The sequence below is a fragment of the Squalius cephalus genome (genome assembly GCF_949319135.1).
Source record: "Squalius cephalus genome assembly, chromosome: 25".
Classification (NCBI taxonomy): Eukaryota; Metazoa; Chordata; class Actinopteri; order Cypriniformes; family Leuciscidae; genus Squalius; species Squalius cephalus.
This window is the reverse complement of record NC_137146.1, coordinates 26859240-26883105: the sequence shown is the minus strand read 5'-3', so window position 1 is coordinate 26883105 and position 23866 is coordinate 26859240. Positions and strand designations below refer to the sequence as shown.

The 23866-nt window shown below is 38.1% G+C and overlaps 1 protein-coding gene across 4 annotated transcripts in view; it reads right to left on the bottom strand.

The window, feature by feature from the left end:
- Window positions 1–2454: 2454 nt before the first annotated feature.
- The window catches only part of nck1b (NCK adaptor protein 1b), a 61106-nt gene continuing 39694 nt past the window's right edge, over window positions 2455–23866 (bottom strand). The window contains exons 3-5 of one of the 4 annotated variants that reach the window (XM_079862918.1): window positions 22492–22735; window positions 5983–6701; window positions 2455–5515 (exon numbers count right to left, since the gene is read on the bottom strand). In XM_079862918.1, the coding sequence (XP_079719044.1) occupies window positions 5315–5515; window positions 5983–6701; window positions 22492–22717 (1146 nt within the window). In that variant the 5' untranslated portion in view covers window positions 22718–22735 and the 3' untranslated portion in view covers window positions 2455–5314. Of the gene's footprint in view, window positions 5516–5982; window positions 6702–14173; window positions 14692–15191; window positions 15318–21839; window positions 21989–22491; window positions 22736–23866 lie in introns of those variants that run through there. The other 3 variants (XM_079862921.1, XM_079862919.1, XM_079862920.1) reach the window with 3 other exon arrangements.

Sequence of the window (23866 nt, the reverse complement as noted above, 5' to 3'; positions counted from 1 at the left end):
CACAACATAAAAGTGAAGACACCACTGAATTAATGTGACAAGATCATATTACAACAATGTAATACAATACAGTTAAAATGTGAGGAATAAAGCCTGTTTTACTTGCTCTCTGGAAATATACGCATGCTGAACAGTAGTAAGCTATTTTGAACATAGCCAGAATGCTAGAAACAACCACACCATAAAAGTGTGCTTGTAAACATGGACATCTAGCTCAGTTTATTAATTTAATTGTATTATGGCTTTAAGAATGATACATGTACTGACTGCTGTGGTGGTTTCGGCCTGGGATTACTCGCTTTTTTAAACGATGAAATTAATGTGAGAATCATCACGAACCGCTACTCATCCGTAGCGCAAACTCCTACAAGAAATTCACCAGATACAGTATGGCAATAAAAAAAAAAACACTATTTGAGATTCACCAGTACTGATTTTACGAACTGTATGTAAAGGGTGGATAGCATGTGAGCTAGTGTGATGTATTAGCATGTGTGTAATGCCTCATGTTGGCCACTGGAGGGCGCAATTGTGCTGGCATCTTTATAGCCATCAGCCTCTTTCAGAAGGCGTATCCACACTAACAGTATCAGCAAATAGTGTAATGAGGAATGTCTTTGCTCGTTTAGACATAACGTTAGTGACTAATGAGGAATGACAGTGTTTGCATGGCTTTCTAGCTTGATTTCCTGCGAATGTCAAAACAAGTAATATGAGAGTTTCAGTAGCTCTACATTCCTTAAGACTAGTTATGATACTTCCAGTTCCACCACATTTATATATATATATATATATAACTGATGTTGCAATCAAATGTAAGCTAATAATACACTATGGTCATCTGCATCTAACATTTTAGGGAGTTACACTGGTTTTGGTTGCAAAATCATGTAGAGTACATTTTTGTATTTAGGGAACTATGCAGACGCTAGTCATTTAAGTCAAACGGTGTCCCTACTGTTCTCTCTCAAGTCCTTTCCCTTCCTATAGCTGACATGTTTCAGTATGAATATTGTTTCTTGTCTTAATTGTCTCACGCACAGCATGAGTGAAGTCATTATAATTCCCAGCAGGTCTTCATCAAATGCCATCAATTTAATTTCCATAGCAGTGGAAGCCAAAATCATGCAGGCTAACATTTCGAATGACATTTACTCGTATTGTTAAGCCTTTATATGTACTTTTTAACCATTACAATTCTGACACGCCACATTTTTCTGTCCTGGATGACATAAAAGAGATGATAATATTGATTTATGTTGTTTATTTCTTCCTTTGTACAGATCAATAAACTCCTATTACATAAGAGGAATGGTATCATCTTCTTGGAGACAGCGAACATACAACTACATTTCATTTTCACAGCACCTCCGGGTCGATCTGTGGAAACGGAGCCTCGTTCAGACTGTCAGTCCAGATTTCTGTGCATATCCCGATTGGAATCCGATCATATTTAGCAAGTGTGAACGGCGCTTACGAATCCGCTTCGAACTACATTCATGTGGTTTTGCGCATGCGCATTTCTGGAAATCCGTTTCAGTCCGACTGCACTGATCGGATTTCGCGTGGTTTGTGAGACTTTCTCACGCCTAAAAGGTAAACATGTCATACATTGCTATAGGAAACATGCTGAGTCGCTGTAGAAACAAAACTGTGTTGTTGCAAATTACACACCGGAAAACCAAAGCGTTGCGATACACAATGTGGACAGTCAATAATTAAGATCAGATTCCAATCGGATACACAAATAATCGGAATGAATTTCCTCATTAAATCTGATCAATTCAGCCCACTAAATCTATTATGCTCGAATTCGGTGGAGGATCCAGAGGATTGAATTCAGAATTCATTATTTTGTAACTAAATTAAGTTGATGAGGGCATTGATTTCTCGATTTATCCATTTTTTCTGAAAGCTTGAATACAAATTAAAACGTTATTTTAGAAACTTTATCCAAAACTGTATGACTTAAATTGGCCAAAACATAGTACAAGACTGAAATATAGCATTGTTAAAGAAAATAAAAAAAAGTGTCCATGCTGTGTTATTATGCACCTTGCATGAACATTCAGACCAGACACAAATAAAGTTTTCAATCTTTACGGTTCTGTTCAAAATCAGTGAACACCACCATGCTCCCAAAAGAAAGGACAATAAAGTTATTTGGTCACAACCCAAAGAAAAAAAAAAAAAAAAAAAAAAAACCTTTCTGGTTGGGTGTACATGATTGATAACCACCGCTTTCAGTTCTTAGCTACCTCATAAGCTGATCGGTGTATCTAGCAGTTTAAAGCTGCCTTCACGTGCTATCAGAATTATCATAAATATGAGTTTCCCAGTTAAATATTGGACATGAACGCCCTCTTCAAGCCGTGTTTACCACTGGGAAACTCTGGGATGATTTTGATAGTTCCAGAGATGGGCGTCATAACCTTTAAACATGGCAGAGGGAAGAATCAGTGTTGCTATTCTTTATTCGTTTTTTCCACAATCGCTACATCACCTTTTATTGTCGTTAAAGTAGTGCATTTTGTACATATATGAATAATCATTTTAAGCATTGTATGTTTCATACACAGCGAAGATAGCCTGTATTTGACAAAACTTCCAGAACTGTCAGCAAGCCGACTACAGATAGGGTGGTGAATGTTTATATGGTTGTCAATGAATGGGATGCTAAATATTTTGGCTTAAATACGATTTATAAACCTGGTGTCCTCCATGGTTCCTGTTCTTTAAGCACTTGAATGCGACAAGCTCGTAATCACGACTTCAGAAGTGGGAAGTAGTAAAGTTCTGATAGCTCGTGAAAGCAGCATTAAGCACAGGTATACTCATATCCAGCACAGACATTATTAGGTAAACATGTTTACTAGGTCTACTCACCTTAGGTAAGTTTAATGCCATATTTAATCTGAAGCAAATTAAAACAAAACTGTGAAGCAATGATGTAGCTTTGTTCAGCAAGGTTTATGATTAACATCATTGTAGACAACGGTATAATCAGGGGTGTTCAATCCTGCTCTTAGACAGCCAGGCCCAGCTTCTTGCATAATTTACCTTTAACCCAAATTAAACACACTTGAACCAGCTAATCAAAGTCTTTAGGATTACCAGAAACTTCCAGGTGTGTTGACGCTAAACTCTGCAGGAAAGCGGACCCTTCAGGAGCAGGATTGGACACCCTTGGTTTAACCCACTGAGCTTAAATATGGCTTTTAACCTGACTAAGGTCCATATGGTAAGGTCACTTCAGTCAGGAGGCAAATCATGATAAAGTTCCCCAATGGGAATGTTTGTATGACCAGGACACGGTCCGTGGACATCAGTCACTTATCAGGGACGCATTGCGCACATGCAAAGTGATACTCAAATAACAACGTGTGCATCTTGGAATAGCGAAGAGGAACACCAAACCTTTGGTTCCAACAACTGAGATGAAGGCACAAGCTATGTGATAAGACTACACATCTCAGACATCCCTCATCCAAAACAAGAGGATCTCAAATGGTACGTCACAACCCAAAATTGGGTAACAGGGTTGTTCTGATAAGGTCTTGCGGGATGTTATCCAACAAGGTCTGGCTGCTTGGAAAAAAACATCAACAAAACTACTAAACTAAATTATAAAATGTTTGGTACTGTTAAGTCATCACTTTGTCCTGAAGCAAGACCCACTCTCCTAAACACTAAGTGTCATATTGACAGAAATCTGACATTTCCACTAAATCCAAGACTAAAACGCTCGACCAAACTCTGCATGTCTTGGCGATTTTTCCACACACTCCTCAAAAAACCCATTCCTCAACTCTTGCCTCAGTCCGGCTCCAAACAGCTGGAGAAGTAATCATGGTAATAGTGATGGTCTCCTGGAGGAGAGCCCAGATCATCACCCTCCTCATGAGTCTTGAGAAAAGAAACTTCCACATTTTTCCAACTTGAAACGTGGAGACGTGTCCAGGGAAGTGTCTTTTCCATTGCCTGGTCCACCAAACGTACTTATCTACGAAGTTTTACATAAAAACATCTGATCCTCAATGGAACATATCTCACCGTTTATCATAACCTGATGAAAACTACAAGGAAGCAGCACTGCAGATCTTGATCGCCAAGCGAAGTAGATCCTTCCTTAAACCTGAGCTCACAATGCTGCCTTCATTCATCTTCTACGCTACAATACCTGCTTCATTTGAGACAGTGCCAAAGCAAAGGCAAACACCTAATTAAGCTTTAAACCAAACGGCAAACGCCATTGCCATCGATAACAAAAACTACACAAAAGTCACACTCGTTTTATCAAAAGGATTGCGGCTTTGATCTTGAAAGACAGCTTTATTAGTAAAACACTGAATGTTAAAAGACCTCTTGTGTGCACCAATGTAGTTTAATCTTCTTTAGTCATGGCATTGCAATTCAGGCTCCAATGAAGATCTGCAACTCTTGCACAAACTCCCAGGTTCATTCAAATACATGTCTAGTAGAAGACATCAATCACAGCTAAGCTCTTTGAAAATTAGATAATCATCAAAACATCATATGTATGGCATAGCATGGATTCTAACAGTTCCAAGATGTGTGGATAACAAATTAAGCACTAGCTGGCAAGCCTCAATAATTTGCACCTCGATTGTCAAGGAAGTAGAAATTCAGCAACTTTACCCCTCAAAAATATGGTCGTCATCCTAAATGAGACTATAAGCTTGATATAAGTTTGGAAACATTCAGATGCAAGACTTCCATTATTGATTGCAGTTCAAGTTTAATCTGATTATGCCTAAATCTGAATATTCTTGCAAATCCTTGTGGTAACTCACTTTTATTGTTTGAGCATTTGGCAGAAAATTGATTCCTAATAAATATAGCAGATTACGTCAATTTCAATAGTTCTGTGTCATTCAGGCAATGCAGGCAGTAACAGACAGTATGTGAGACCTTTGAAACACGTTGAGCAAAGTTCTTCTGCAGTGAGGACTTCAACAGCAGACACTCGAAAGGACAGTTAAAAAAAATTGGCAGGGAAGTTCAAGAACAAATGAACAATACATTTTCGAAATTAATGAAAAGAATATATTAACAAAAGACCTAGTTTTTAATTCTAACACGTTGACATCAAAATACATTGCATCACCTATGGTCTAAACACTGTATTTTGATACATTGGGCGTGTCCCTCAATGAAATGAGAAAGTTTCCGAGCAAATGAACGGGAGTGTCACTGTCCATCTCTCCCTGTACCTCCCTTTCATGGAATGCTTGATATTCCCAGTCTGTCTAGAAGTGTAGTCCTTGTTAACTGGATATTCTTTCTACTGGGATCAGGAGGAAGCCAGAGCCTTGACCAGGTAGAGTTTGTCGCCCTGTTCGCTGGTAAAGATGGGCGCCTTTTTGTAGTGTTCCACCAACTCCTCCATTGTGTTAAACTTGCGCTGTCCGATGCAGTACAGGGTGTCCTTCAGCTGGACTTTGAAATGCTTGTTTTTGGACTGAGCTTTCAGCGATATTGAAAAGTCATTGGGCTAGAAAAACAAAATATAAAGAGAAGGGGAAGAAATTGTTAATTTAGACCAGTAATCTCAAGTTATTAACTCTGTCCCAAAACACAGTGAACTACTAAGACAGCTGGTATGATCTAAGGTAGCATCGTCATCGACAAGCTCATAAAAAAACAAGGAAGAATTGACTCACAATTGATTCCAAAGGATTTGGATGTTACTAAGCTAACATAATACTCAAAAACATAATGCATGGGCAGCTCAAGACGCTTTTGAAACAGAGGAAGTGCGTGTGCTTTTGAAAATTAAAAAAGGAACTATGTAATTTATGGTGTAATGCTAAACTCTCCACTTTAGAAATATTTCATTTCAAAATCGTCACGTTGACCTTCGACTTACTAAGGAGAAGGTGTTTTCCTCAAATGAGGACTGAACTATGGTACTTAAGCACCTTCATGAGAATATGAGGAGGAAGATGTCAGTCTACTCACAGAGGACTCGCTGTCCCGAATAAGAAAGTCTCCCTCTATGCCCCTCAGGTTGAGTGCCACTTCTGCCTGATGGCGCGTCACCTTCCCGTAGTACCACTGCTTGCCAGCGAAGCGTCCGCTGGATGAAGGCTCAATGTAGTCACAGTCAGGTGTGGGCGGCCCTGCCATGCTGGCCGAGTTGTGCGACTCCTGCAGAACATTCACGTAGTTTTTCGGCACAAGTCCCATCTGCCCGTCGGATTTGCGACACTTCCACCACTCCGGGTCATTTTCTGGCTTCTCCACAACATCCATAACCTCACCCTTCTCAAAGTTCAGCTCTTCGTCGTTGCCCGAGCTGAACGGGTAGAGTGCCTGTACTGTGTGCAACACTCGGTTGCCGTTCACACTATGAACAACAGCAGCCAGCTTCTCCGACAAGCCAGCGGAGTCGTTGCTCGCCGATCCATCCGCATCCTCCGTCACGTAGTTGGATGGGAACCATCCCGAACGGCCATTGTAGCTTCCCCTCCACCAGCCATCGCTGCACTTCTCCATGACGATGACCCTTGTGCCCTTGACCAACGACAACTCATCTTCCCGCTCGGCCGCGTAGCTGAATTTGACGAGCGCGGGAAGGTTTAGGTCATACAGACGTTCGCTGTTGTCTGGATTGAAGTCAGAGTCCGAGTTGGAGGCTGTTTCACGCATGCCTGTTTTCCTTTTCACCTTACCGATCCCTGCATACATACAGAAAAGAAGTACAATTAAGGGTTTTCCGAAATATACAACAGGTGTTGTCTTTGCACTCAACTACTTAACACTGAAAGCTTTTTTTTTTTTTTTTACAACAATGCCACAAGAAATTGGCAATACGACAAAGTTGAACAGAGTGCAAACAAACGCAACTCCCAGAGGAACTGCAATGAATCACCAATTCCATTTAAATTGCTAGCAAATCAAAACTTTTTTTTTTCAGTGAGCTTGTTTCTGCATTCTGGGATTGCCTTCTCCATGAAGAATTCCTGAGATAATGCTTTAAAAAGTAGTCAAAACAAGGTACAAGGAGGCATAATTTTAACTGCTAAACTTTGTGAACACTGCGAACCAAGTTTAACTCTGATTCCAGACTCGGTTTCACACTGACTAGGTTCTGGATCAGTTCTTTTGTATCCTGAGCAAAAACTCATGCATTAGCTTAATGACATTGACTGCACAACTGTCTGCACCACTTTAAAATAACACATTTATCAAAAGGTATTTTCAATGGAAAATCTTGATTGGAAATGAAAAATGAGTTGAGACAATCTCTTCAGGGGGTAATTTCATCACCCCGCACCCTGTACTCTGTACACCCTGTATCTGTGAAACCAAAGACCATTGTATTTTGATACAGGCACCAACAGGCAGCGCATGAGTGAAAGGAGAACTTGTCCAAACACATGTTACAGTGCAGTGAGGCTTGTGTTTTCACACTGACAGGGGTACAGTAGCTATCAGCTCCCGCCTGCTTGAGCAATGTGTGCTCTCTTAGTAAACACGGGCACTGGTCCAGTTTAGAAACCACCCAATCACAACCAACTAATCATGTTCTCACCACTCACAAATCATGACAAGCCGTGCATCTTTGCCTTCCTGCTTGATTATGGAAATTATTCAATGATGTCCATGTGAACAGGCATGTAGGAGCAACAGGACAGTTCTGCAAACCAAAACACGTGCTTGCTTTATGACAACGCAAAAAAATATTGCCACCATGATACTAATGTGTCAAATTTATTCTCAGAAAAGATATTTATAATTTTCCCCCTGCTTCACTCATTCGCAAGACACAGCTGTGCGGTTTAGCTCTATTATTCAGAGAAAAGTACAATTAACTGCAAAGAGACACTGGAATGAAAACCACACCCATCATCCTCCTCCATGGGGAGGGAATGAGTGCGGGAGTGTTGGGTTAGGTTCACAGATACCGTTGAGGATTTCGGCTTGTCCGACCACATTAGGTCAAGCCAAGTGGGTCGGTCTGCAGGATTAATGGAGAATATCTGACCCTGAGGCCTTTCGACCATGTTGGCGGGTTTGGCAAAGGTTTGTGAATAGTGTTACTATACAGGAATGTCCACTTGGCAGTGAAGTTTGTACCGGCCCAAGGACAGATAAACACATGTTCTCTTTAGATACCTTACAAAAATGTACTGAAGCAACAAAATTACTGTATTAGATGATAATACCATGGTACTGTATACAATACAAAGTACATGGTTCTTCAAAGAATACCATGCTAATACAATAGGCTAGTTTTACAGCATGTATTCAAAGTGGGTTGCTGGTCTGAGAAGGTTTGCTCAAAGTACCACAAACCACCCTAAAACCATCAGGCAAGACCATTCTTACCAGGAGATAAGCATTTGGGCCAACTAAGTCCACCACAGCACCTTAGGCTGTTTATGAGGTTTTTAAAATGGATATCTCCAAATAGCCATGATATTATTAACATGGTACTAAGCCCCCAAAAAAGAGGTAAAACACAGGATTCATTTTGTTATCAATCTATCTGGGAAGGAGGCAAACTCATCCTTTACCATTTTAACTTCATATACCTGTAGGCAATACTTAGCAGCTATGATTTTTCAAAACTTGACAACCGAGAAGAAGCTGAAATCTTGGATCTACTCTTAACTAATCTAAAAGGAAATCACCCAATTTACTTTATGCTTACTCAGAGGTTAAAGGTTAACTGAGTGAGAACATAAAGCTTTTCCAAGAGCCCCTTTTTGCTCAGAGCAAGATGCTTATCAAAGCTCAAGGCCAGAGGAATTTATTCTGTGCTTACGGATGCCTCTACTGCCTGATTTGCATTACAAATACATGAAATCTCAAACCAAGCTATTTGCCTCTGGCCCCTAAGCTATGTCCGATTGAGGGGGGTGGACATTTGCATGGTCAATGTGAGCAGGAAGTAAACGTGAAGTTGTAGAGCAATAGTAACTGGAGCATTTAGAGCTCCATGCGTGGACGTGTTGGTGCACGTAACCACGGGTGTGTGAACCTTCTGACAGCACAAGGTCAACTCATGATCATCCACAAATTCAAAAGACATTTCTTAAAGGGATAGTTCGCCCAAAAATGATTTTATTCCAGATTACAATTCATAAAGGAATCATTCAGAAAGGTTTTGTGAACCAGGTCAATTAATTCATTGAAAAGATCCAGAGTAAATAAAAGGTTTGAGCATTGCTAGTTTACAATAGTAATATCATCATCAAATATTTGGGTATCTTCATCACACAAACATATATGAATTCACAAGACTTGAAATATAGTGGGAAAAGTTGTTTGGACTCTTTTTATAGGGTTTTTCTGTTCAATAGAAGAATATTATAGGGGTTTGGAAAAACTTTTCACTTTTGAGGGATCTAATTCATTCAAGAAAATAGAAATTTGAATAAAGAAGTGTGAATAAGTGCAAATCTGGACTCAAATACAGGCTAAAACATACAAGAATTATGAAGGCAAATTTCAAGTTTTCACTTGTTAAAACGAGCAACTGATCTTGGGTGTGTGAACGTTCAGACCAGTGGTGGTAGTTTTCTCGAGCGTAATATGATTGATGTTGCTTCACGTGACGGAAGGTAATCCTCCCACTCAGTCACTGGATTAGTCAGTCTACATGGTCTCTTAAAAGGTGACATGGAGAGTTTCCAAAGTTTTTTCAAATCTCTTACCTAACACTCTCAGACAATAACCAACCACATCAACACAAACACAATTTCACGAACAGGCTGTATCACACATGGGTCACCGTCATTTTGCCAAGACAGACGTGTTCCATATCTTGTTGATCCTGGAACAACATTCCTGTCTGAAAATGTAGTCCTAACCCTCTCCCAACCCATAACTTATCCCTAAAATCAGAGGGAAAGTGATAGGTGAATAGATCCCTGGCACATAACCCTGCTTGTAAGCCTAAACTTGACAGAAACTGTAAACTTGTCCCTTAAATCTGATTGGCCGATTGGAATTCTGTTCCAAGAACATGTTGTACTAGGTGAAATCAGGTTTCACTATCACACATGGTGCATATATCCCACTTAGGAATATGTTTTTTTTTTTGTTTTTTTTATAGTTGGAATTGTACTTTTTTAACAAGATTTTGAATTCTGAAGAAAATTCCAAATGATGCTTGTCAAATAACAAAACTCGCCACCATAATGCTAGGAGGCTTTGACCGAACCCAAGGCTCTGATAATCTGGTCTCTATATGTGTCCATGGATGTGCTGCTAATAGAACAAAACACATTGTATGGAGCCATGGTGTGTTTCCTGAATACAGGATAAGGAATGTTCCTGGATTCCTACAGAGGATGCTACACACTTGGCATGGCCATAACTCAACGTGCATATGTCGATGTGTTTTTATTTTCCTCTCTAATATTACTTGTAAAAGTTTTTTTTTAAATCAAGTTTAAGCTAAAATATGCCATCTGCAACTAACTGGCAACCATTTCAACATGTAAAAACACAGCAGAGTATGATTCATATAAAGCTAGTATTCCACCCGCCCAACAGACTACATCCACTTCCCTTCCCTTCTTTCCTCTGAGTGCAACTTGGATTAGTTGTTTCCTCTGGTGAGTTCATCCTATTGTTCTCCAATATAGGGCTGTACTGCATTTAAAAGCAACCTACAGCCATGAAAAGGTGGATTTTTAAATTGCAACTATGCAAAGTAAATAAATGCTATGAAAGTGTGGAAAACAAACCCTTGTCAAATGGACAAATATACATAAACTGTGGTAGTACCATAGAAATGAGATTGTATCAGATGTTAAATATTGAAATGTATACCATGGTACTGAATGAAACACCATTATCATATTCATACACCATTGTGTTTACACAGTTGCTTCAAGGCACTTCAAGAATACTTGTCATTGTACAGTCCGCGTACAGTAACAGCTGTTGTATAGTTGCCTACAAAAATTGTGCAAGACAGAGAGATACTGTGTAAATAATCACAAAATATTCTTATGACAATGTACCCAAGAGTACGAATGAGGGAGATACAAGCAAAACGAAAGAAAATCACTTAACACTTCTAATCTAAAATGCTGGACTCGAAGCCGAGCGGAAAACGAGACGTTCTTTCAACTCAAAAAAGGCAAGACATCAAAAGGCCTCCAATGACAGTGACTGTAAACCACAGAGCTCAAGGCTGTCTGTGCACATCACATGCTCGATCGATGCACAAATAAAACAAAAACTATCTGCAAAGAACAGACCTCAAAAATCATTTTCATTTCCCTAAATGAAGCATGCAGATGCTTCACAACAGCTTAGAAAACTGAGCTATTGCAAAAGACTGATCTAGAAATCAACGTTAAATTTCACAACAAAAATATAATATAAATATTTAATCCCAAAATACAATATATAATAACAAAATTGAATTAATGAAATAAGTTTAAACACAATAAATGAAAGTTTGTCTCGCACTGGGAAAAACAAACATAATCTCAGATTGAGATTATTTTGTCTACAATCCATAATTTAAGATGGTAGGTGTCGCATAATGTGGTAATGTACAGTATTAATTTATAGATTTGCTAAGGGTTGCATTTAACGTCATATAAAATGTACATTTTATGATTCATATGGTTTTCAATACTGCATTACTGTAGTGAAAATACTTTTTCCCAGTATACAAATAACAGACTACTGTGTTAATTCCTTCTTTTGCTTTTGGGGTGAAACGCTTTGTGACATTCCCCGATTTCAAGTGCCGACGCTCAGTCCCGGTGCACGTACTGTGATGACGAGCTGGTATAAAAAGCCTCCGTCACACATCTGTGCTTGTTTGGCTAGCGCGGGTCTGTCGAGAAAGAGAGAGAGAGAGGGAGTCAAACGGGGGTCACCGCTCATCCACGTACGCAGAGCCAGCCGAGCCTGATGTGTGTTTTAGTCAGGAACACTCCAGAAAGCCATCAGCACTTCCGGCCCTCGACTTGTGTGAGAGGCACTCGCATTTCAGTTCAAGCTTGAGCGTTTGTCCTTCTCAAAAAGCGACGTTATCTTGTGGTGCTTTCCATCAGAGAGGAAGAGTTGACTGGCTTTATAACAAAAGTGTCGGAGTGGGAAGTGGAGGAAAACAGACGGATGGGCTGACGCTGCAGTGAATCAACAACCCGGTTTCCTCACTTCCTCCCTCACAGGCTCCAAAGATCTGAGGAGAATCTGTCTCAAATTAAACCACTTCCGCTACGAGCGAAGGCTGAACCACAGGAAAAGAGAGAAAGGGTGAGGCGGAGAGTAGAGAAACTGCCGAAAGCTAAGACCACCTCACAGGACAGATTGATGTAATGGATTTAAGGGACAAAAATCTGCATTATTTCACTCCAAACTCGCATCACTTTTTCTTTCTTCCGTGCAACACAAAAGGAGATATTTTGAAGAAATTCCAAGCTGCTCTTTTCCATGCAACGTTTGTGTTTACACACATCCACATGCGCCACATGAAGACGCGTCTAGGTTTACGTCGGGTTTAGCGCCAACTAGAGCTGTCGATTCTCTCTCTCTATGCCTCCCTACACTCATATTTTCAATGTGATTTTTTAACCAAAAAAAACAAACACACAAAGTTGAAGATGAATTTAACTTCAAAGATGAAATATTTTTTTTCCAAAATGTATTTTGGCCATGGTAAGTGTAGTGAAAATCTATAATCATGACAGCCCTATCCTCTAAACACCGTTTATACTACAGTTGCATGTCATTAAGCATTAAAGGGATAGTTCACCCAAAAATGAAAGTTTTGTCGTTGTTTACTCACTCCTAACCACAGTTGATGGTAGTTGACTTCAATAGTATTTTTTTTTTCCCTACAATGGAAATCAATGGCTACCTTTCAACTGTTTGATTATCCATATTCTTTGAAATATCATCTTTTGTGTTCATTAGAAGAAAACAATCTCACACAGGTTTGGAACAACTTGAGGTTGAGCAAATGATTTTTTGGGTGAACTATCCCTTTAAGGAGTTGTTCACACAGAACGTGATTTTTCTATTCCACTGTGCAGCTTTTCCATTGTTTTTCGATGTAAACGCGTGCTAGACGGATGTGTTTGACGGTTGTGCTCGTCGCTTGTGTCTTTGCAGAGTCTCAAGCATGACGTGTCGGCTAAAAACGCAACAGAAGTTCAACTTTTAAAAAACATGTCTCTAGACCTGGAGTTTTTTCTGCTTCACTTCACAACCTCAACCGATAGCAATAATCTGCTGAAACCACTGAACCAATAATAATTTTCATGTTACGGCTAATCCCAACCCTAACAATCAAAACTGAAATCAATTTAGAATTTAGACATCACAGCATTATAAATGTACAGTATAAAATGTATATATTATGAGCTTTGCTATTAAATTAATGTTTTTAAAGATTAATTTTAAGCGAGTGCATAAGTATTTATGTCTTGTTTCCAGACCAAACATCTAAAAATTCTTAAATCAAGATGTATTTACTAGTAAAATGCCATAAGATATTATATCTTGTTTAAGCAAAAACAAAAAAACAAGATATAATATCTTATGGCATTTTACTAGTAAATGCATCTTGATTTATTTTTTTGATTTATTTTTTAGATGTTTGGAATGGAAACAAGAAAAAAAATACTAAGAACAACATATTTTGTAGTGTGTTACAATGGCAATTTAAATGTAAAAATAGAGGATATGAGCATGCATTATTCAATATCCAACACTGTTTGATATACACACTGACCCTAAACTTTTGAATAAGTTTTATTAAAAGTAAAGTAAAATATTTATAATGTTGTCTTTCTGTTCAAAGAATCCTGACAAAAATGTATCACGGTTCCCCAAACAAATCAGCTACACAACTGTTTTCAACATTGATGATAATAAGAAATGTTTCTTGTACACAAAATCAGCATATTTATACATATCTATTTTCACAATATTATTGTTTTACTGTATGTATCTATTAAATGTAGACTTAGTGAGCGTAAGAGATTTTCCAAAAACATTTTTACGACCCAAACTTTTGAACAGTACTATACAACCAATAAACGTAAGAAATCTCTAATAATAGCTGAAAACCAATATGGTATGGGTCATATGTGTTTAATTACTAAATACAAACATTTCAACCTATCAATCCCTTCAAGATACTTATTTCTCAAGCACAATTACGTACCCAAACACTTCAAACACGACCACATCATGTCCTACGATCCTTCGGCATCTGTTAACACATCTCAACAACCCAGTATCCGTTCGGTGCTTGAAATAAAAAGCCTAGATGGACACTGAACTGCACAGCTACAGAAAGAGGAACATGAGGGGAGTCAGTGAACACATGACTGAAGAAAGGAAGAATATATTCCAGCAGCGGCAGCAGTTCTCCCAGAAGAGATATGAGCTTCATCAATCAGCTCCAGATGACACAATGCTCTCAGTGTTTGACCGGAGAGCTGACGTCGCCCAACTACGGCCCACTGGCACGAGGAAACCCCCACGACAGCAGACCACAGGAAAACATCATCGTGCTGGACCAACAAGAGCCAGTGTGCTTCAAAAGCTGAACCTGATTAAAGGAGGATCGGGCTGGGAAAGAAAATTCCGGTTGAGTGTAACAGGAGAGTTTAAGTGCACAAAGAGGAGTGGAGGTTCTTTACACTGTTGATTGCAGTGTGTGTGTGTGTGTGTGTGTGTGTGTGTGTGTGTGTGTGTGTGTGTGTGTGTGTGTGAAGTGCAATTACAGGCTTTTCAGAGAACTGCCCGCCCAGCTGCTCGACTAACACACAGAGAACGAGGGAAAAAAAGGAGACATTTCCTAACAAACTTGTGTTCGCTCATAGTTGCTTTCCAATGACATAGAAATAAATAAAAAATAAATAAATAAAGTGAGTGAGTGTGTGTGTGTGTGTGTGTGTGTGTGTGTGTGTGTGTGTGTGTGTGTGTGTGTGTGTGTGCGTGTGCGTGTGTGTGTGTGTGAGAGAGAGAGAGAGAGAGAGTGGGGGTTACTGACAAACTCGCACCCAGCTCAGCTCAGAGGGGGAAAAGCCTTTCAAACTTCCCTAATCCCACAACTAAGAATGTCTCAATGCAAACTCAAACAACACAAGCAATAAGTCCAAGCCACAACTTTCAGCAGTGTCAACTTTCTAGACTGGTGATATAATAAAGAGGAGAGAAAAGGTGGCAAAACTCACGGAAGAAGTGTTTGAAGAGGTTAGCCATATCCATTTTGGGCTATCCCGGCAACTGGGCTCTTCCCTCTGCAGCTGTGCTGCTATTCCCTGTGAAACACCCTCCCGCCAGTGAACAACCCACTGCCTACACCACAGCCAGGCGGCAGGACATGTGACCAGCGTCAACCAATCAGAACCCAGTGCTCCTTTAGGAGGACTAGTCTGTCCCCCCACCCACACACATAGCTCACTCATGGCGCATATGGGGACTAGCAAGTTTGTTTCTAAAAAAAATAAAATAAATATATACATTTTTTTTTTTCTTCATGTTTTTGCAGCCTCAAAGGATTCATATTCATTGACAGAAGCAAGTTTTCACAGAAAAGTCATGAACAACCGGTCTGTTCACACTAAATCAAGCATGTTTGGACATGTTATTAATGTAGTATCCTTTGAAGTAGCCTACCATGAAAATAGAACAAAGTACTATATTATATTAAATGGTATAACCATCTGATACCGGCGTTTAAAATGAAAAAAAAAAAAAAAAAGACTTAAATAAAGTTGCAATGTTGCATAATCAACCCTTTCCCCTCCAGCTTTTTAAAAGTTGCACTCAGCCAGCATCAGCTTTTTTGATAATTTCCACAAAACTTTCGTGGCCCGCAGATTTTTTTGTTGTATGAATATGAGCAAACAATATATCAAAAGAAAGAGCAGAGCCTCAGCTTTTAAACAAAACAAAAAGCTTCATGCATTGGTTTTCTATCAACACTTGAGTAGGGCTGCACAATATATGGTTTCAGCATTGACATCGCACATCCGCATCCGCGATAGTCACATGGTAGGATGTACGATGTCAGGGATCGTAGTTGATCCGTATGGACCAGGCCCCACGGTTCAAAACACACGTGATTTGCAGATTAATTGCAAAGTTTATCATGTGCAAGTGTTTATTAAGTCCTGTCATTTTAAACAATCAAACGAGATTAAAGCAAAAACCAAATTCAGTTCTCCTTCTCGTCTTTTTATGCTTGAACGGACACATACACGGAAAACTGTTAAAATGCCCGTATCCCCGTAAACACAGCCGCTTATGTGAACCTAAACAGTGGAGAAAGAAAACCGATGCACATCATTATATTGCATCTGTGCATTAGGTTTTAAAGTGTCATTAATGTTAATCAATCAACACAATACAAAGAGAAAATAACTTTTGTAGTTAACAGATTAATTATATGTGACCCTTGCTGGCAAAATGAGTCGCAATGAGCATATTTTCAAAATTGAGTTATTGTTATTTTCACATTCTCTATTAAAAAAACCTTCAAAAGGAAGGTATGATTTGTTGGAATCAGACAAAAAATAAATTTAATGAGCTACACCTATTAGAAGTCGATAAAGTCAGCAAAGTCAATTTTGAGAAAAATCGAGTTAAAGTTTTCTTAAGGTTCCAAAACAAAATCACCAAGCAAACATACCTTAAAATATCTGGTAATAACAACAAATTTGGCACACAAAACCAAATATCTATAGGAAAAATATATATTCAACTTTTTTTCCCCATGATACCACAATTGTTTTAATAATATTAATGAAACAGACAGCCTGTATATTCAGACAAAATGTATTATAGTAGCCTATATATATTCAGACACAAAGTTGGAATGATGCGCTTTAAAACAATCCCACACTTGTGCTGAGAGGAAGAGACAGTTGTCCAACAGAAGCCCCTTTCACACAGCGCGATGATCCTGTGTGAACGCAAACACGACCGGGGATTGATGCCGGGTTGGAGCTCTAGTAACATTGCCGTGTTCAGTCCCGGAACGCGCGCTGTGTGAACAAAAGCCGTAATAATGCCGGGTCGTAGTGATGACGCTGAAGCCGGGATCGCTCGCCAGCTGTGAAACGGTACGTAATGCGCAAGTTTATGATCGAATCAGAGAAAAAAAAATCAACCCGGTCACACTAAATGCGTCTCTATAGCACGCATTGTGTTTATCGTGCAATTTATACGCCAAAATAAGTTTTTACGTGCATATGATACGCAGGGGTAAGTTTAGGGTAGGTTTAGTAGTTATGTAGGGTACGTGCATATGATACGCAGGGGTAGGATTAGTCGTGTGGGGTGCGTTACACACAATAAAGTGCGTATCAAATGCACGTGAAAACTGCGTATCATATGCACGTAAAAACTCATTTTCGCGTATAAATTGCACGATAAACACAATGCGTGCAATAGAGACGCATTTTCATGAGATCAGGCTGAAAAAATGCACAAGCGTGGTTCTCGAGAGAGAAACCGCAGCTCATAATCAAACTTAAGACGCTGCTGAGACATTAGTCACATCGATGTCACATGTCTTTACGGGATTTTTACGGGTTGCGTGTGAACGCACTCTAAAAACACATTTTTCATGGACAAAGGAAAGATCCTCCTCTCAGAAAACGCACAAATTAAGATACTTTTAAATGATTAATTGCTATTTAGAGCATTGTGATCGCTAGTCGAGAGCTTAAATGAACTCATTTTTGTGAAAAACGTACTTGTTTTGTCTGTAGCTCGTAATTAGCCCGTGCGCATTCACATTCATTTTGCCAGCACGGTTCATGAAATTTACAGAAAGTGTTATTTTACTTTTGGTTATTCAATTGTTCTACCTAAATACTGTTCTCTAGTATTTATCTACGCTTTTAATTTGTTTGTTATTATTTTCTATGCACATTCACTCTCCTACAAAATCACCCAAATCGTTCTAGAATGATTCATTCTAGGGCTGCACGATATTGAAGAAAAATGCGATATGCGCTAACTCATTAAATAATGCAATATGCATGCGATACAATAATGCTTAAAGTGTGTAAACTAAACTTAAATTATCTTAAAAATAAATTTAAAATTATATAACCTACATGTGTTTCACATTCTTTTTGTGAAAAGAAAACATCCCTACAGCTTCTGAAAGTGAACAGCAGTGTTTTCAACAGAAAATGAATAATCAAATGTAAAAATAAACACTGCTTAGTTTTCACTGTATGAATTAAATATTTACTGATTTTTATTAAAGCTACAGAAGTTATTCAGCCAAGAGCAGTGAGTGATTTTCTCTTTGTCTTTTGTTCATGACCCCAGTTATTGCAAGCCGTTGCGATATATACATTTGCGATATTTCGGTATTTTCGATATATTTTGGAGTCCTAATTCATTCATTCTGAATAGAGCTATTCAAGACATCTAGTGAAATTTTATTCATATAGCAATACATATCACCAAAAAAAATTAAATATTGCAAAATATAGTTTTTTTTCCCAATATCTTGCAGCCCTGAATGTGGGAAAGTTTCACAAAAAAAACAAAAAAAAAAACAAACAACATTTTGCACAGGAATCTGAGAAAATTGTGGTTTTTGTCAGACTTTATGGTGTGCAAGCAGACATAATCTGGCAGGAAATCTGTGCACTGCACAAGGCTGGGGAGGAAGAGCACATAAAGGTGAGGACATATGCAGAACATAAAACACAACAGATAAACAACCTCAACACCAAGAGAAAGCAGACTCAAGAAGAGAGACTGTGTGAATGAGGATTTTCAAAACGGCCGCAAAGACAGTGGTGGAGAGATTGCCATCAGCGCACACAAAGCTTCCACTGTACAGCTCGAGGCCAGACACAAACCCCTGCTCCTGTGTCCGACAGCTCAGACCCAGCTCAGCGAGACACCACTGACGCTTCAACACTACACCGGCTTGAAGATTAGATTTGAGAGCAAACATGCGTCTAACCGTCGTGTGCCTGCAGTTCCCAGGACACGTCACAGCAAATATGCACTAGAAGAAACTGTCGCTTTGAAAGGATGCTTAGAAAATTTCTATTTAATAGCCTATATAATTGCATGCTTTTATTTGTAATCATGTTTACAGATACACACACGTTTAAAAATGTCTATAAGCATGCACACACACACATAGATATAATGTGTGTATAAATATGTATTTATTGCTGTATACATTGTATGTGTATGTGTATATGTATGTATGTATGTATGTATGCATGTATTAAACGTATGTATGTATGAAACGCATGTATGTATGCATGTACTATATGTACGTATGTATCTATATATATATATATATATATATAGGGGTGTAACGATACTCTCATGTCACGATTTGATACATATCACGATACTGAACTCATGATACGATATAATTGCGATACTCCAAGACATGTGATAAAAGGTTAACAAAAAATTAACTGTTGATTAAAATGCTAAATTTGATTTTACATTGTGGGTGTAAATGATTGGCTTGGACTTGGTGCTGGAAACCCAATGCACAGGACAATAGTGACACCAGAATAAAAATATTCATGATTCTGAAGCGGAAAATACAGAATTAGTTTTAGACAAATATGCTTGCACTCTGTCACTGACTAGAGATATTTAAAATAATGTAGGACACTTTTTACTGGTAACATAAGACATTTGCCATTTTCAGGACCCACAATATTCCCCCATTGCATTATTATACATTATATTCAACATTATATATTTTAGTTTAATGTAGTACTGACACTAAAACTCTGAAAACTTGAATTTTTTCCTCACACAGTAACTTTTATTTTGGGTGAACTATACACAATACATATTGTCACTATCCACGATACATATTGTTGCATTTTTGTATTGCGATATATTGTACACGATATATTGTTACACCCCTATATATATATATATATATATATATATATATATATATATATATATATATATATATATATATATATATATATATATATATATATATATATATACACATACTGTACATACATACATGTATACATACATATATTTCTTTTCTTTCCAAAACATGATAGCTTCTATGGCTTGGCTTACTTATAACTAAACCTAGTTATGCAAAAATATTTTGAATGAGGCGATTATAAGGGCGATTTTATTGTCACGATATTGATTCACAAACTTGCAATTAGTTTTAAATTCAATATATGGATATATAACATGGATATGTATCAGGTACACTCACACACACGCACCCTAAAACAGATATTCTGTTAGAAACTGAAGTATAACATTACAGTAGGATGTGTCCTGTTGACAGCTCTGATATCACTCACACACACACACACTACAGGATCAGAATCTCCACTGTGAAGGAGACCGTCCTGAAGTGTGTTTCTGAGGGGTCCAGGAGGTCTTCAGTTGTGCTAAACATGTGCGCTAGTCTGGACAGGAACATGATGAGCTAATCTTTCGATCTCCTCCGTTTCTCTTTGTCTAGCTTATCTCCCGACACTACGCCTCACATTCCAGTGTCACAAACACTTCCCTCACCAACATCTCAAATCCTCTGAATGCAAAAGATGTCCTTAAAGTCGGCATGGAATGAAAACTCACCCTTTCTATTTTCTAAATGCGTGTTGCTGATCTTATTATAAGTGATTCATCAGTGCATACATTTAATTTTGCATTTTTAAACTTATCATTTATTAAAATATCATAACTTGATCTTCCAGTGAAACGACAGACTTCTTTCTTACAGTCGACTGCAAGCTCGTACTCTGATCGGCCTCCATCCAGTCTACAACCGGCGAATAGGACCAAGTCCACAGCCTACATTTTATTTTATTTTTCAAAAATCAATTTACCTCCGATAGGGAAGAAAAGATCAGCTGCTACTTCCATTACACTTGATATCGCTAGATATATTTCATATCTCATGAAAACATCCAATTCACAATTCACACCAATATAAAAAAACAAACATTTTGTATACAAAAATTTAAGCCGTTTGTAAAAGCTAGAATACTTTTGCTCACATTATATGTAGGTCTTTGTACAGATATAATTATAGAAATTAATAACAGATGCAAATACATGCAGATTTTTTTTAATAGAAGTACGATGTAAAAACATGTACACACTAAGTGCATTGTATCAAAAGTTTTAATTTAAATGTAGATAGAGACACTTAATATTAAGTGAGACCCAATTTTTGTTTACAAACTACTATTTGTGGAGAAGTTTTGTGACTAAATAAATAAATATATATTGTACAGAATTTATTAAATGTAATGAGAATCTAATGACAATTACTTACTGTAAAATAAAAAAGCCATGACATAAAACTTTACAACTCAAATAACAAATTCAACTAAATTACAGATTATTTAACAAATATAGATTTTTAGAAAAATTAGAAAAAAAAAAAAATATATATATATATCGTCACAGTTATAAGGATTATGGGGTGGGATGTTTTAATTTCAATGAAAACAATGCAAAATAAATATTTATGCTCCATTAACTTTATGCACAGAATTTCTTCTTTCTAAATAAAAATTTCTTTCTAAAAATTTCTTCTTTCTTTTTTTCTTTTTAAAAAAAAATAAAAAAGTCTAAATAAACCTGTACACGTTCTCTACAAGTTTCACCGCATTTATGCTCAACTTAATGGATTTGACAATAAAACGAACACAATGTTGCCAATCAAATTTTTATGATCTACGCAAACAAGAACATTCAAGAGAAAACTGGTCTCGGCTTAAAAGATGACCTTACTAGCTTTGACGTCGGTCAATGCAAAAACAATCGTGTTTCGCTCAGAGTTTGAAACAACAGAAATGTGAAGTACAAGACACGTACTCTACCTGTGAAGTAACTGACTGAAGGTGTGGGGTTCTGGGAGCTAGCGAGCAGCTGAACGCAGGAGGTCTCTCAAACGAACGCAGTTATTTCAGGCTTCTAACTGCAATACGGTATCTTCCTGTGTATCTAAGCACTAAACATTGTTGTGGTCAAAAACAAGACTCCCCAGGAAATGACAACGAATTTGCCCTACATGCTGAACCACACAGATTACTCAATTAGAAACAGATATATACGGACCTCTTTATAAGCAGAAGTGAGCTCAAATATCTGTTAGCAAACTGTTTTGTTCCTCACACAACTGTGAAAGCTAAAACTGTGACATCTTGCCTCACTCTAATTAGATTTTAAGCACTCTTGTATGCAACCAAAGTTATTGCCAGATTTAATTGAGAGATTTTCAATGTATAATAACATAAATGTGTGTCTGTCCCTCACACAAAGCCATTACATTGCTTCAGAAAACATTGAACAAGTCACATGGGCCACATTTAGGGTGCATTTCTGGACCTTGACCACATTCTTTTCTTGAATTAAAAACAGTAGCCAGTATTCTGCTGAATAATTTCTTGGTGATTCAATGCACACGTCATGTGGGTTTTAAGCAACACGGGAGCAAGTCAAGTTGGAGTAAAGCAGAAGTTGGGGCTTTACCTAAAGTGTCTTTGAGGTTCTTGACGATTGAGGCTTTCCTGGCACTGTTCTTCCGCTCGACGTAGTTGGAAGGCACGAAGCCCGTCTTGTTGGTGGCGTTTCGTACGCGCCACCAGGACTTGGAGTCGTCCAGGAGCCAGAGACGCTCGTTCTTCTTGATGTCCAGCTCCTGGTCCTGCTGGGCCATGTAATCAAACTTGGCGATGACAATCACCTCTTCCGTCATCTTGGATTTGTTTCAACACTGAGGAGAGATGATAATTGAATTGAGGTTACATAGTGGAACAAGACTTTATTTAGCGAGTGAAAACAATGATGAAAATGTTCTGGTATTTAAGAATAGGTTTAAGTCAAGTCAAGTCACCTTTATTTATACAGCGCTTTCTACAATACAGATTGTTTTCAAAGCAGATTTACAGTGATAACAGGAAAATAATGCAACAGAGTTTGTTTCTGCTGTACAGCAGATCTAGAAGAAAACAGCGTCATAATCCAGTGCAGGTGAATAGGGTAAAATTTTTAAATAATAGATATCACCATGAAACGTCCTCAGTTGATTACTTACACAAGTATATAACAAAAATGTATTACAAGTTTTGGAAATTTGTATGTTTAATTATGCAAATTAGCCATTATCTCATTAAATATGCACGATTTTGCATGTATTTTCGGTAGATAGATCTGAACATATGATAAAGCCGGGTGCAAAATTCTTTTTTCATTTTGTTTACACACAAGATGAAAAAAAAATCTGGTTTTCAGGATATATGCTTTCAGTACCTAGGAAATTAAAATATACTGTGCATAGCCTTAAAGCTACACTGTGTAACTTTTTTAGTTGATTCTTAGCAAAAAACACTTAGTTCTTTCAAAAATATATGTGCTCATTAATGTATATTTACTTATTTCAAGTAATAAAGTATTCTCTTAAGTTTATAATCTGCCATTGAAAGTACATACGGGTGAGGGGTTCGAATGCCGGTCGCCATGTTGCCCTTCCATCTTGAAACTACATTAGCCAAAGAGGGACATACCTGTAAATTCAAGCTTCGCCTTTTGCGTTTTTCACTCAGTGACACCGTGACGAATGCGAGGGGGAGATTACTCGCGAGCTCGCGAGTGCCGGCAGATTTGAAAGATAGTGTGTGTGTGTGTGTGTGTGTGTGTGTCTGTGTGCGTACTCACATTTGAAAGAGAGAATTAAAAAAAACGTCAACGCGACAGACAAATCAGCAAGACCATAGTCAATATTGGAGTAACTTTTCCCAGATGGAAAGAGCTCATGAGGAGAGTAGATTTAAAACGGACGCCGAGGTTGCCTGCTTTCTTCTCGACAGGTAATTCAGCCTGTTGTAATTCATTTGTGTAAATTCTA